This window comes from Theropithecus gelada, chromosome 14, assembly GCF_003255815.1.
Source record: "Theropithecus gelada isolate Dixy chromosome 14, Tgel_1.0, whole genome shotgun sequence".
Classification (NCBI taxonomy): domain Eukaryota; kingdom Metazoa; phylum Chordata; class Mammalia; order Primates; family Cercopithecidae; genus Theropithecus; species Theropithecus gelada.
The window spans coordinates 115194871-115211129 of NC_037682.1; the positions used below are offsets into that span (position 1 = coordinate 115194871).

General features: G+C 39.4%; 1 protein-coding gene across 1 annotated transcript; it reads right to left on the reverse strand.

The window, feature by feature from the left end:
• Window positions 1-10966: 10966 nt before the first annotated feature.
• Window positions 10967-12012, reverse strand: LOC112607342 (olfactory receptor 6X1). The gene has a single exon (XM_025358464.1). It carries the CDS (start codon window positions 11989-11991, stop codon window positions 11053-11055), a length of 939 nt encoding a protein of 312 aa, XP_025214249.1. The 5' UTR covers window positions 11992-12012; the 3' UTR covers window positions 10967-11052.
• Window positions 12013-16259: the final 4247 nt, after the last annotated feature.

Genomic DNA, 16259 nt, shown 5'->3' on the forward strand with positions numbered 1-16259 from the left:
TTTAGTGATTTTGGGGGCCCAAGATATTTTCCTTTCACACAGGGTATGTATAAACATATAAAAGGAGATTTATTATAAGGAATTGGCTCACATGATTATGGTCGTTGAAAGGTCCCGACATCTGCTAACTGCAAGCTGGAGAACCAAGGAAGCTGGTGGTATAATTCAGTCTGAAGCTGAAGGCCTGAGAACCGGAAAGAGATTGAGGTGCTGGTGTCTGAAGGCCAGAAAGCAGGAGGAGATGATATCCCAACTCAAGAAGAGAGAGGTGAATTTACTCTTCCTCTGCCTTTTTATTCTGTTTGGGCCCTCAATGGATTGGATGGTGCCTACGCATATTGGTGAGAGTGATTTTCTTAGTCTACTGATTCAAATGTAATCTCTCTTTTTTTTTTTAGACAGTCTTGTGCAACCTCCGCCTCCCAGTTCTCCTGCCTCAGCCTCCCTAATAGCTGGGATTACAAGGCATGCGCCATCACGCCCGGCAATTTTTTTTTTTTGTATGTGTATTTTTAGTGGAGACCGGGTTTCACCATATTGGCCAGAAACACCCTCACAGACACACCTACTAATAATGTTTTACCTGTTATCTGGGCATCCCTTAGCTAGTCAAGTTGACACATAAAATTACCCAATACAAAGAGAAATATACATTTCATGAAAGCCTACTGGGTACCAAATGTTTTTCTCTGTAAATCTCATTGAATATTTAAAAATATTAGTATTAAGTGCATAAATAATACATAAACATGTTCTTCTAAACATTTGCTGCATTACAGTGTTAAAGAAAAAATTACTCAGTGATACTTGTTAAAGCATGGTAAGGGAGACCTTATTCAGGACCAGGAAAGGTAAACCACTGCAATGAAGTCTTGCTGTAGGGACAAGAGATTGGGCTCAACTCTAAATACGGAATGGGCAAGTGGGAATTTATAGTCAAGGAAATTTTTTTAGAGTTTGGGACGTCAATGGATTGAAAATTACTAAGGGGAGCCATCAGGCATAAGGGGGATTCTGGCTAAGTCAACCTAATTGACCTAAGGGATTCTTGCTGAAGACAGGTCAGAGTGATCAGATATCACCTGTGGGATGGTGGAGGATGAGGACCCTGACCAGGTATTAAAGATAGTCAGATACCAAGGATGGGGGAGTTCCTGCTAAAGAACTTAGAGTTCTTTGCTAACATTAGATCTTACAAGGAAGTACACCAATAGCCCTAGGAGGAGTTTCAGAAGCCTGACAAGTTTGGCGAAGAAAAGAGATTTTGTGAATGGATAACCCTAATGACTTTTTTTTTTTTTTTTTTTTTTTTGAGATGGAGTCTTGCTCTGCCGCCAGGCTGGAGTGCAGTGGCACCATCTCGGCTCACTGCAACCTCAGCCTCCCGGGTTCAAGTGATTCTCCTGCTTCAGCCTCCTGAGTAGCTGGGACTACGGGCATGCACCACCAAGCCCAGCTAATTTTTGTATTTTTAGTAGAGACAAGTTTCACAGTGTTGGCTAGGATGGTCTCAATCTCTTGACCTCATGATCCGGCGGCCTCAGCCTCTCGAAGTGCTGGGATTACAGGCGTGAGCCACCGCGCCCGGCCACTAATGACATTTTTACCAACCCTGGCTTCCTCCTCTCTCTCCAGAAGTTAGCTGTTCTTATGACCCGAGTGTGTTTATCTTCCAGATCTTTTTCTTTATTTTCATGTGCTGTGTACATATGTATCTACAGAAAGTAAATAGTATTATTTTCTGTGTACATATGTGTATGCCCGTGTGTTCATGTTGAATTCTTCAATTTGTTTTCTCTTAGCAGTGGGCCTTGGAGATCTGTTGATAGCAGTAAATAAAAATTTCCCTTATTCCTTCTACTTTCTGTATAACATTCCATAGTGTAAATAGCAATTTGCCTATTGAAAACATATGTTTTTATAATTGTTGGGGTTACAAACAATGCTATAATGATCACCCTCTTTGTGCATACATGCACAAAGACGGACACTGAGAAAGAGTATTGCTGGGTTAAAGGTTGTACACATTTAATGAATACTGTCAAGTTTTCCTCCCAAATGAATGCACCTGTTTACACTCTTAACAGCAGCGTATGAGATATTTCCCCCCATATCCATGCCCTTACATCATGTTGCCAGATTGTAAATCTCAGACAGTTTAATGGGCAAACACAATATCTAATTGTTTTACTTTGCCTTTCCATCATTAATGGTGAGACTGAACTTTCTTCCATACATTTGTTGGTAATTTGTAGTTTTCCTATGAGTTTTATTTTTCTATTGGACTTTTTGTTTTTTTAAATTGGTTGTTAGATGTTCTCTATGTATCCTAGATCCTAATCATTTTACATATATGTTGCAAGAGATATATTAATTTTATGTGTCAACTTGACTAAATTCATGAAAACGTACTGTGTACAAGATATTTTTCTCTATAATCTCCTTGAATATTTTTAAATATGAATATTAATGTTTTCCTTACCTTTATAGATTATTGTTTAACTTTGTAGTGTTAAAGTTTCAAATCTGTTACACTCTTTCCTCCAGTGGCTTCAAATTAGGTGTTTTATTTGAGAATATCTTTTCTGCACCAAAGTCATAAAGGCTTCTCCTGTATTTTCTTCTACTACTTTTTGCTTCTCCTTTTTATGATTAGGTTTGGAATTTATTTTTGTGAATGATATAAACTGGGGATTCTAATCTAATATCAGTGGTAATCAATTTCTACTTTGAAAACATGGAGTATGAGATATTTACATAATAGAGGATATATTTACATACAAAAGATATAATCCATATGTGATGCGATCTGAATTCTGTCAGTGCAGTTATCTGGTCCTTCATTTGTCAATGATTGTTTGAGTTACTGCTCTTACAAGACGCTGTGGTAGGTATATGGAACAGAATGGAGAATAAGAAAGATGTAATATCTGTTCTTGTTGATCTAACTTTCACGGGTTGTGTGTGTGTATGATATGAAGGAGTTGGGGAAGAAGAAAACAGTTTAAATAACTGACTCTATTCACTAACTGTGGTTATTTAATTATGATTAATTAAATTAATTATAATTGTTGTAAGTTCTCCAAAGGAGAAATACAGAGTGCTATGAGAACTTGTAACTGGAGGTCCTAATCCTGGCGGTGGTGCTGGTAGAGAGGTAGTTAGGGAAAGCTTTCTTGAATAGTGACATTTGAACTGAGTCTGTGGAATGCCTGGGCAAGCTGAGGCTGGAGGTGAGGTTGGGAGATGGGGTATAAACCAAAAAGTGTCTGAGACATATCTCCATTGATTTAGAGGTTTATTTTGCCAAGGTTGAGGACGCACCATGGAAAAGTAGACACAAGTTACAGTAGCATCTGTGGCCTGTGCTTTTTCCAAAGAGCGTTTTGAGGACTTCAATATTTAAAGGAGAAAGAGCAGGCAGGAAAGGAAGGAGGAAAGAAAGAAAAGGGGAGGGTAGGCAGCTAGCAAGAAGTCCCATTCTTGTGAAGCTCTGATCAGTGCTCAGCAATCCACGTTTGACATCTGAAAAACAAGTAGTGGGGACAAAGTCAGTTATGCATAGATCTGCATTTTCTATAAGGTATAGTAAACGTGAAGTAAAGTAAACGTGTCTAGAAACAAAAGGAATTTCAGAAACAAACATGTTTAGAAACAAAAAGTATGTGTTTAGAAACAAAACAAAAGGAAGGCAGTTTTTGCATGATTCAGTTCCCAAGCATAGCTTTTACCTTTGGCACAGTGAGTTTGGGGTCCCAAGATTTTGTCTTCCTTTCACTGAGGTCAGTAAAAAAGAATACTTGAAGTAATGGGAAATTGTGTATACCAGAGCTCTGAAATGGGAAGGAGCTTGGTGTACTGGAGAAACTGAGAGGAGACTGGTGTGGCTGTGGTCTGAGAGCAATAGCGGAATTTGTGAGACCTGATACTGTGGACAGAGATCAGACCTAATAGACTAATGGTCTTATAGGTCAAATTCACTGCTAAAATTAATGAGAAGCTGGTCGGGTATGGTGGCTCACACCTGTAATCCCAGCACTTTGGGAGGTTGAGGCTGGTGGAACACCTGAGCTTAGGAGTTCGAGACCAGCCTAGGAAATATGGTGAAACCCTGTCTCTACAAAAAAATACACACACACACACACATGCACACACTTAGCTAGGCATGGTGGCATGCATCTGTGGTCCCAGCTACTCGGAAGGCTGAGGTGGGAGGATCACTTGAACCTAGGAGGTGGAGGTTGCAGTGAGCCAAGATCACGCCACTGCACTCCAGCCTGGGCAGCAGAGTGAGACGCTATCTCCAAAACATAAATAAATAAATAAATAAATAAATAAATAAAATAAAATTAACGGAAAGCCATTGGAGTTTTTTTTATTAATTGAGCAACATGATTAGATATGGACCTTTGTAAGGTCTTTCTGGTCACCGAGGAGAATGGAGGGGACCATGAGTGGATGAGGAGAGATAACTTAGGAAGCTATTACTGTAGATTAGGTACTTGGACTAAAGCAATAATAGTAGATATGGAGGGCATTGGGTTATTTCTTTAAAACTATTTGATGCAGAGCAAAGAACTAATTGTTAGAAAGATGGTTATTGTTAGAAAAATTGTTAGAGGCCGGGCGCGGTGGCTCAAGCCTGTAATCCCAGCACTTTGGGAGGCGGAGACGGGCGGATCACGAGGTCAAGGAGATGGAGACCATCCTGGCTAACACAGTGAAACCCCGTCTCTACTACAAAATACAAAGAACTAGCTGGGCGAGGTGGCGGGCGCCTGTAGTCCCAGCTACTCGGGAGGCTGAGGCAGGAGAATGGTGTAAACCCAGGAGGCGGAGCTTGCAGTGAGCTGAGATCCGGCCACTGTGCTCCAGCCTGGGAGACAGAGCGAGACTCCGTCTCAAAAAAAAAAAAAAAAAAAAAAAGGAAAAATTGTTAGAAAATAGGATAGGGAGAGGTTATTTTGCAAAAGTTGAAGAAATGGCAGGGGTAGTGATAGTGAAGTGAGCCCAGCTGAAAGTTTGCATAGGAGTTCCACTCTCCTAGTTGTTCAATCCAAGTCTGACTGAACACCAGGTATAGAAAGTGAATGGTTCTGGAAGAGCTGTGTGTACATGGCATTTTTATAATTAGAGTCATTTAGACTTGCATGAAGAATCTGTAATTCAAAGTGACCTGGTGGTGAGCCACTTGGTCAGGCACTAGATTATGTACCTTGGTAAATATATAATTATCTGCATTCAAATGTGTCTGTATTATGCTTTATATTTTCTCATATTTGATTTTTACACTCTGATCCCCAAGTTAGTTGGTCATTTGTGAATACCATGGAGTGATAAGGTCCTGATAAAAACAGAGGTGGCTTTAGAGATATACCTTAAGGAAGACAGCAGGAAATCTAGTCTGAGACACGTTGAGAAAAATGGTCTGTAGCTGGATAAGCTTGGAAAAGACCATATACTCCATCCTCTTCTTGGAAATTTATAATGCATGCGAAGATTCGTAGAAATGAAAAACAAAGCTGAGTTTATTAGTTGACATGTAAGGGAGAGCCATATCATTCAATGTGATGGGAGTGAGTCTTTCTGAGTTAAAAGAGGAAAGATGAAATCTAGGATAAGAACTGGAAGTTTTGCTCCAATAAGGCAGGATCTTGAAGACTATCATTGGTTAAGTAGAGGATTGTAAAGTATTATTTTGGAATGGCAATTGCTCTGGTTTTCAATAATTATGGGACAGGTGTTTTTTTTTTCTTCCAACTTTTGTTTTGGGTCGAGGGAGTACATGTGCAGGTTTGTTATAGGGGTAAATTGCTTGTCACTGAGGTTTGATGCACAAATGATCCCATCACCCAGGTAGTGAGCACAGTATCCAATAGGTAGTTTTTTGATTCTCACTCTTCTCCCTCCCTCCACCCTCAAGTAGGCCCCAGTGTCTGTTGGCTCCTTGGTGTCCATGTGTACTCAATGTTTAGCTCCTACTTATAAGCGAGAACATGTGGTATCTTGTTTTCTGTTCCTGTGTTAATTTGCTTACGATAATGGCCTCCAGCTCCATCTATTTTGCTGCAGAAGACAGGATGTCATTCTTTTTTGTGGCCACATAGTATTCCATGGTATATCTGTACCACATTTTCTTTATCCAGTCCATCATTGATGGGTATTTAGGTTGATTCCATGTCTTTGCTATTGTGGAATAGTGCTGCAGTGAACATATGTGTACATGTGTCTTTATGGTTGAATGATTTATATTCCTTTGCGTTTATACCCAGTAATGGGATTGCTGGGTCAAATAGCAATTCTGTTTTACATTCAAGAAGTCTCCAAATTGCTTTCCACAGTAGCTGAACTAATTTACATTCCCACCAGCAGTGTGTATGCATTCCCCTTTCTCTGCAACCTTGCCAGCATCTGTTATTTCTTTTACTTTTTAATAATAGGCATTCTGACTGATATGAGATGATATCCCACTGTAGTTTTGATTTGTATTTCCTTAATGATTAGTGATGTTGGGCATTTTTTCCCTTGAATTTGTTGGTCACGTGTATGTCTTCTTTTGAGAAGTGTCTGTTCATGTCATTTGCCCATTTTTAAATGGAATTGTTTGTTTTTTGCTTGTTGAATTGTTTAAGTTGCTTATATTTTCTCCCGTTCTGTAGATTGGCTGTTTACTCTGTTGATAGTTTCTTTTGCTGTGCAGAAGCTCCTTAGTTTAATTAGGTCCCACTTGTCAATTTTTATTTTGCTGCAGTTGCCTTTGGAGTCTTCATCATGAAATCTTTACCAGGACCTATGTCCAGTATGGTATTTCCTATGTTTTCTTCTAGGGTTTCTATAGTTTTAGGTTTTATATTTAAGTCTTTACTCCATCTTGAGTTGATTTTTGTGCATAGTGAAAGAAAGGGATCCAGTTTTAAACTTGCGCATATGGCTAGCCAATTGTCCCAGCATCATTTATTGAATAGGGAGTCCTTTCCCCATTGCTTGTTTTTGTCAACTTTGTTGAAGATCAGATGGTTGTAGGTGTGTGCTTTATTTCTGGATTTTCTAACCGGTTCCATTGGTCTCTGTGTCTGTTTCTGTATGGGCATAAGTCTTAATGAATTCCAAGATGGGATGAATAAAGCTATGTTGGGTTCAAGATCATATAGGAGGTACTTTTATACACATATGTTTGAGATTTGGAAATTATGTTCTCTAACTTAGTGTTATGGATTCTCAGAAGTTCAATAATGAAGGAACCTACTTAACCTTTTCTAACCCTGCATTCCCCCCACCCAGTTTGAATTCTGAGTCCTGTTTATGAATATCCTGTGGCATCATGAAAACACTGCTTTACTTAAGTGTGTGTATTTTCATAAAACAAATTATCTCTAAAGTTAATTGTTAAAGATTTGTTTCAGGTCTATCCAGGCACTCAACTTTGTCATTAAAGTTATTGATACTAGAAAAATAATATCCAGGGATCTGGGTAGGTTGTTCGTGATATTGTTTGAATGGATCTTTTTGTAATTCCTTACTCTGCTGGAGAAAAGTAGAGTAGGAAAGACATTTTGGCTTTAGAGACCTGAGAAACAGTAGGGTTCAATGTGAGGTCTCAAGTTCTGTCTTGTCTCTGTGGCCAGGGCTCCTTTTCTTGAAAACAGCACTCTATCTTCTCTGGACACTGGAGGCCGCCCACAATCTCCTTCATGTCTTTGCCTCCCTTGTAGGTGAGGGAAAGTCAGATCTTAGGCATGGTTCCCTGGAAGTCTTCTTGTAATTCATATCATTCTTGATGTTCAGGAGGCTTCACCGTTGGATAGACTTCTGTAACTCTAGCATTTCCAACTCCTAGAACTAATACCCCTGCAGACTACTGTAATACCCCCCTACACACACGTGCACACACACGTTTTTCCCCGGTAGAATCAGTACCAGGAACATAGCTTGGTATATGATATCAATATATCAGTAAGACATAAACATGCATGAATAAATGTTGTCTATTTTAAGTTTTATGAATTAAAGCCTCGTGGTATTCTCACACCTGTTCTTCCCTCCTTCCCCCTTTTCTTGGATCTGCCAAAATGTTTTTATCCTACCCTTTGTCTGCCATTAGACATGAAACCCTTAGGGTCATAAGCTAGGCCCAGAAAAACTAATATTTATGAGATTCGAAGGCAAATTTTTAAAAACTTTTTAAAAGCAATAATATAGCCCAGATGTTCCAATACCTCTAGATTTAGGTTACCTTGAGTACTTGCCCAAGCCCCTGCAAATGTGAAGTGCTTCCTAAAATTTCTGCATATTCTGTGGCCATCTCTGTGATATTCTCTGTGGGCTGTTTCTAATCCAAACTATATAATTCCAGACATGAAACTTTATTCCTCCTTGACTCACATACAACACACACACATACATGAATGCATGTGACATGCATGTTCTGTTCATACATGCATTTGGTAATATAGGAGACTTTACTGAAGGTTTGAGGGCAAGACAGATCAACATTGTAGAAATGTGACTTCAAACCGAGCATTAGGCATCTCCATTCTTAAATTGCTTTTTAGGTGCTCTGACTCTGAGGAATTTCCACTGACTTCTTCCCACAGACTCCTCTGCTTTGCTCCATTTTGGGTTCCTTTTTTCTTCCTTTCTCTGTCATTTCTTTTTTGGAAAATATTAAATCTTATCTTTTTTTTTTCTCATTCAGGGCACTCTAAACCATTCTTTGATGATAGAGCTCATGATAATATTGATGTCCTTAGGTTCTCTCCCTTCCTTTACTTCCAAATGATCTATTTCTCCTGCACAGCTCCAAGACAGTTCCCTCTCTAAGAGAAAATCAGGTACAGCAGTTGAGATAATAATATTTTTTCTCATTACATTTTGTTTTGAATTTTCAATTCAATATTAGAAGGAATGTGCAGTGTTGATGAAAGGAGTCAAACTGTAAAATATTGGAAGAGATTTATTCTGACCCCAATACAAGTGAACATGGCCTGTGGCACAGCCCTCAGGAGATCCTGAGAACATGTGCCCAAGGTGGTTGGGCCACAGCTTGGATTTATACACTTTAGAGAGACATGAGACATCAGTCAGATACATTTAAGATATACATTGTTTCTATCCAGAAAAGCAGGATAACTTGAAGTAGGGGGCGGGGGGCTTCCAGGTTATAGGTAGATTTAAAAATTTTCTGATTGGCAATTGGTTGAAAGAGTTATTATCAATAGAAAGGAATGTCTGGGTTATGATAAGGGGTTGTGGAGACCAGTTTTATCATGCAAATGCAGCTTCCAGGTAGTAAGCTTCAGAGAGAATAGATTGTACATTTGTAAATGTTTCTTATCAGACTTAAGGTCTGTGTTGATGTTAAATGCTGGTCAGCTTTTCCTGAATTCCAAAAGGGAGGAGGGCATAATGAGGCGTGTCTGACCCCTTCTTCCTGTCATGATCTGAACCAGTCTTTCAGGTTAACTTTGGAGTGCCCTGGCCAAGAGGAGGAGTACATTCAGATGATTGAGGGACCCTTAGAATTTTATTTTTTGTTTACAGCAGTTATCTTTTTTTTTTTTGGCCATAGTTTAATGGTCTTTTAATGCTAGTTTTTCTTTACTGTTGGGAAGGGACATATCTAATACTCATTATCACAAACTGAATCACCTGCATTATCATTGCCTAAAAAGATATCTTACCTAAAGACAAGGTCTGATCAGTAGGTTTGTAGCCTACTTTGAGGGACTTTGCTCACTAACCCTGAAACCAGCCCAATTGTCCCACACAAAAGATATTTATGGATTTTTAAATGAACACAGAAATTGACACCCTGTCTTAAAACCTGAAACTTACATTTGTCTTAACTGAGTTCCTCAGGAAACTGACTCTTGGGCAAAAGACTGAATGAAGCCCACTAGATTACCAATCCAGACAACAAGATGCCTGGCCCCTCATTCATCATGATGGCTTTCTTACCCTCCATAATTCCTGTTTTCTCACCTTACCAACTCTTCTTCCTTACCCCTCTCTAATTCCTATTCTCCCTCCCTTCCACTATATATAAAACCTCCCAATTTTAGGCGTTTGGGGAGATGGATTTGAGACTTTACCTCCCATTTTTCTTGGCTGCAGCATTCAGTTAAAGCCTTCTTCCCTGGCAATGCTCAGTGACTCGGTGATCGATGTTCTGTGCAGCAAGCACCAGGACCTGACTAAACCCTGGGGGTTTCAGTGACAACCTACATGTGAACCCTGAGCTTCATGTAACCTTGGGGCTGCATTTTCCAGTAGGAAAGCGTTTCTAGATATATTGGCTCTGAGACTTTTCCTAGCTTCCTAGGCACTTGGTCTACTTATATTGGAGCCCAGGAACTGCTGTAATCCATGAACTGTAAATGGAAACTTTTTATAAGATGTTCTCAAGTTTTGGTGTTATCTGAGGATGAACACCTCTAAGTTTATCTAAAAATTTGTATTATTTCAAGATGGAAGTCCCCTTATTGAGATATTATCAAACACAAAGCTGATTCATTTCAAACATGTTGGAAGGACCTTTAGAATTATTAGAAGTCTGAGGCGTGCTTCTCTTATGATGAAGATGATAGGAACTAAGAAAATGAGATGTGGAATGTTTTATATTTTTGACAAGAAGATGAGGCAAAGAGGGTGGTCATAAAAAAGATGGTGGTCATAAACAAAGAGGGAGACAGGATTCCTGGTACATTTTTAAAGTTGTTGACATTTGTCTCTGACCTTAGTGGTTTCTACTTTCAGTTTACCACTGACAAGTCCAGAGTTCTACTTCATGCATCTGAGGATATCCTGAGATTTCCTTGTTGAAGAATTACATTGTTTCTTCTCAAGAAAAACTCCTAGTTCATTTACATGTAACAAGTTCTCATAGGAGACCCTAACCATGATGGTTTGCTTTTGCATCTTTATCTTACAAATAACATTTAATCAGAACTTCTGGGATTTAGGGGGAGCCTGTTTTACCAAACTTCTCCAAAATCCTCTCTCAACTTTAATTGTTTTTATCTGCATTAATCTCATTTTGATGTGTTGCATGTTTTACTTTGCATGACCAGTCTTTGGGCAAGTCATTGCCTTTCTTAAGGCTCCCTTCACCTCCTTGTTTCTAATGGTATAAATAAAGGGATTCAGAAGCGGGGTGAGGATAGTATTTAACACAGACACCACCTTATTAATCTTAAAGGAGGAGTGTGCTGTGGGTCTTAGGTACATGAACAGAACAGCCCCATAGAGCAGGGAGACAACAGTCAGGTGCGAGGCACAGGTAGAGAAGGCCTTCTGGCGGCCCGTGGCTGAAGGAATCCGTAGGATTGTGAACAGAATGTAGATATAAGAAATCATATTAAAGAGGAGTGACCCTGGGATCACAAGGACAGTTGCCAGGACACCCAGGAGTTCCAAAATGCTGGTGTCTATGCAGGCGGCTTTCAAAATGGGTCCAACATCACAGTAGAAATGATTGATAACATTATTGCCACAGAACGGCAACTGGATGAGCAGCATCATCTGACAAAAGACAGTGGTGAAGCCCATCACCCAGGAGCTCAGGGCCAGCTGCAGGCAGAGTTTGCTGGTCATGATGGTGGGGTAGCGAAGGGGCTTGCAGATGGCCAGGTAGCGGTCAAAAGACATGATAGTGAGGATCAAGAACTCGGTGGTGCCCAGGAAGAAGTGGAAGAAGGCCTGCAGCAGGCAGCAGGAAATGCAGATTACCGTTCTTGCCACTACAAAGGTTTCTAGCAGTTTGGGGATGACTGTGGTGGTGTACCAGATCTCTAGGAAAGACAAATTACAAAGGAAGAAGTACATTGGAATTTGTAGCCTGGGCACAGCCCGCACAATGGCAATAATAAGCCCATTGCCTGTAAGGGTTAATATGTAGATGAAAAGTATTGCTATAAAGAGAGGTGTTTGTAGGCCTTGGATAACAGGAAAGCCTAGGAGGATGAATTCTGTGATTACCGTCCCATTTCTCATGTCCCTTGATATCCTAGAAAGACAAGCAAGAAAGCTCCTGAGAATCTTAGAGCACAGTTGATTATAGTTGGGACAAAAAATAAGGAGGATTCTGACTATGTCAAGTCCTCCCTCATCCACATATAAATACACACTGGCCAATCCTTCTTTACTGATGACTTGGCTGGTTCTTTTGTCAGCAAAACCAGCTTCTAATAGATTTTGAATGTATTGATGAATGCAAAGTATTTTTTCACCCTTATACAACTATGAGAATAATCATGTTAAATGTGGTTGCTTGTTGTCAATTATTCATATGACTATTTTAAATGCATAGTGTGTATAACAACATATGTACATACACATGGCTGTGAGTTCATAAGAAATTAATCCCTGCTCTCAGAGTCTGAAAAAGAGTTACTGATTATATTACAGATACATTTAAGGAAGCCATTATTGTGTGTGGGTGTGAGTGTGTTTATTGAAATAGCCTCAAATCATTGCTGTTATATTAGTGGTGAGATACAAGTTAGATAACAGAACAGGTGTTTTTCTAAAAATCCACTTCCATATTCTAGTTCAGACTCCTTTGTTAAAGGAATCAAAAATAACATTTAAAACTAAATGAATAAAACTGTTTAGGAAGTAGAGAGATATATTCAACTCAAATTCAAAATCTCAGAACGAGCTGAGTCAAAGCCTGTTATATGGAAGCACCTAATAAATGTATATGGGATAAAGATCTGCAGACTCTAATCTTCAAAAGTGAAAGGTTAGCAAATGCTAAGGATAACAACATGGGAACTCTGAAAAGTACATTTTTGTCAAAACTTTTTTTGTGACTAAATATCTTTTTATACAAAGTAAAGTATTTCTATTTGTATATGTAAATTCATAGGCTGAGAACATCCTTTCTGTTCTACTAAAATTCAGCAGAAAATAGTAAAACTACTTCCTTTCTTATTGAGGCTAGTCTTCCATATGGGTTTCCTTTGAAATGGGTAAGATAAATTACCGTGAAATGAATTTCACAATTTTCAAAGTGCGTGAGAAACTTAGCATGAAAGAGGCAACTTACAGGTCATTGGTAGGTTGTTTCATTCTTCCCTCATGTGAGATAACTGTAATTCTCTGAGGGCTTGCTTAGGGAAGAAAAACACTTCCATTTTCTCCCACCTCTTTTCTAGACAAGGAAAAGATTCTTTGTCTACAATGTCGCAAGCTCTAGTGCCTTTCCACAAAACGATGAGAGACAGAGAAGTATTTGAATTTGCACTAATGGCCAATATAACTGGCTGCGAACCTGGTCTCTTTCTATAGGATAGGTATGGAATTATCTTCATTCCCCATGCAGAGAAGAGTGGCAATCTCTATAGCTCAATATCATATTTCCAAGGGCTACACATTCTACCATTTGGAGAATTAGACTTATGAATTCCACAAGCATTTGTTGAGAGCTTACTATGCTTCAAGTCCTGCTAGGCAATTAAAGAGCTTATCAGATAGATAGATAGGCAAATAGATAGATAGATAGATAGATAGATAGATAGATAGATAGATAGATAGATAGATAGATAAGATAGATTAGATAGAGATAGATAGTTAGATACTACATATAGTATAATAATTACAACATGACTCAGTGAGGGAAAGTATAGAGTTGTGCACAGATTGTTTTAAAAACACTTAGAAGGGACTTTTCACCCATCTTTAGCAGGGGTTAAGGAAGTTTTTCTAAACAAGGAGAGGACTAAGCTGAGTCCTAGAGTTCAATAGGAAAAGAAAGTAAGGAGAGAGGGGGAATGCATTCCAAACAAGGATTCAGTTTTTGTGAAACAGAACCAGAGCAGAGAATTTCACTTGAGCTGGAGCTGGGAGTCAGACTTGTCCTGGTACTTATGATAAATTAACAGTTAGGACAGTTTACATGAGAGATTCATGAAGCTTTTGGAGCAAAAAATCTTGAGTCAGGGAGTTTGCAAGTGTGTGTGTGTGTGTGTGTGTGTGAAGTATGGTGTCAGCTATTCTCTGTAACACATGTACATGTGGATCTAAGCTTTATGGAGGAAGGGGCTGCAGGTGGTATCTGCATGACCTCTTTTGAGATTCTGGTCACAGACAGCACTGCTGTGGCATCCAGGTGACCACGTGGGGCACATACAGGGGACAGACGTACTCTCTCTGCTTTTCTCAGGAACATGGCTTGGTTTGGTAGCATGAGGGTCCGGGAATAGCAGCAGCAGTGGCAGCAGAAATGATACCAGAAGTGGCAGTGCCTGGCAAGGGGAGTGGTCCTCAGCAGAAGGAATGCTGAGAAGGTAGAAGTGGCAGGAATGAGGAATCAGGCAGTAGCTGTCCTGACAGCTGCATAGACTGGGTTTTGAGCACATGTGAAGTTTTGTGAGATGTGGAGGGAAGTGGGGATGTCTCAAGTTAGCAGGTAAAAGCAATATTCAGAGAAACACGGGAAAGCAGCGCCAGGAACGTAAAGTTATAGAGCTAAGATACTGGATTAAACACTGCCGTTTATATGCCTATTACATTTCAATCCTACACTCTAGACTTTTTTTTTTTTTTTCCTTTAAAAAAGCCACAATGTATAGGGTCAAATGGATTTGTGCATATCCACCAGGGTCCAAGTCACCAGCTCCTGTTAACTTTACTTCTTACTCACTCTCTAGCGTGTGTCCTTCTTTCCGTCTCTCCTTGGCTTCGGTAAATCATGCTGTCATCTCCTGTCAGGATTCGAACACAGCCTCCTAACAGGACTCCCTGTCTCCTGACTTGCTGTGCTCTTTCCTACCCATGGTTCAAACTGTAGCAAGGGGGACCATTCTAATTCTGACTATGCCACTCCTCAGAACCTTGAAGTTAACATCCCAGACTCCTCAGCATGACATTTAAGACCACTGATGATCTTGTCTTACCTACCTTTCCAGCATGATTTTCTGCCATTTACCATTTTTCCTTCTGCCTTCCTTCTTCTATGCTCCACACTTACTGAATTACTCAGGTTTAGAGGTTAGCAAACTACAGCCCTATTTTTGTAAAGTTTCACTAATACATAGCCACACTCATCTGTTTACCTATTGCCTGTGGCTGCTTTTGTGCTATAATGGTGAAGTTTAATAATTGTGACAGTGACCATATGACCCCCAAAGTCTAAAATGTTTACTCTCTGGCCCTTTACAGAAGCAGCTGGCTGACTCCAGCTCTAGTTCCCCAATTATGCCTTCTTCTTTCTTGCCTCCCAGTCATTGCCCACGCTGTTCTCTTCACCAGAAGTACTCTTCCTGACTTCCTCCATTATTTGGCTAAGTCTTGTCTGAATTCTAAATTTAAGTTCAGGAGCCACCTCCATGGGAAGCCTTCCTTAACTTACCATCTCTAGTCCAGTTAAGGTGCTCCTCCTACACACTTTCCTAATGCCCTGTGCATATCTATACCTGAATACTTTGTAGAATGGTGTTCATTGTTTGCTTAGCTTCTGCTATAGACTCTAAGCCATTTACAGGCAGCAATAGTATCTGCAGGGCTAAAGCATAGGGCTTGACACAAAATAAGCTCTCAAAATATATTTTCTAAATGATTATATAAATGGATAGCTTGTTGACACTCTATCCCCAGTTACCTAGAAGTTTATGGAAACTGACACATGCCCATGTTTATAGATGTTACCGTTTCCTGTATTTCAGATGCTCAAGTCATATCATGACAGGAACTGTTTGCTAAATAATTTGTCTCCAAGTTTGCTGCTGCTTCCAGCTTTTTCTGATGTGAGTTTTGCTGCGTGAAAACCTTTCTGCTCCATCTTTCCCTAATCAGGGATATGCTGGTATTTTGTTTCGTTTTTACTGTGTTCTAGTTCTTTTCCCAGCTTCTTCAGGCTGCCTGAGTACGGATAACTTTCTTAACTCATTTAATGCTCAATAGCTTGAAATTGTATTGAGTCATTTTCTTCTGAGTTTTGTGGTGCAATAAAGAATCCCACATTTTCTAAAACTTTTTATAGTTTTAGAAGAAGACAAAAAGAAGAAAAGTATTAACATACTTTCTTCCCTGGATAAGAGCAAAATGTTCCAAGTCTTGTTTGTTTATTTATTTGTTTGTTTTAAAATTGTTGATGAAGACCAATTTCAATTTTCAAGACTTTGATTATGGAATAAATTTGAATATGCCCAGTGGTTAGAACTCTAAAACAGAAACATTAAGCACATATAGAATAAGATTCACAGAGAGAAATAAACCAAGATTAATCACTCAGGGGACTTGTGCTAAGAACCAATTTG

Bases quoted from the DNA above. Each gene is read 5' to 3' on its own strand.
- LOC112607342 (XM_025358464.1), bottom strand. From the start codon at position 11,991: ATGAGAAATGGGACGGTAATCACAGAATTCATCCTCCTAGGCTTTCCT.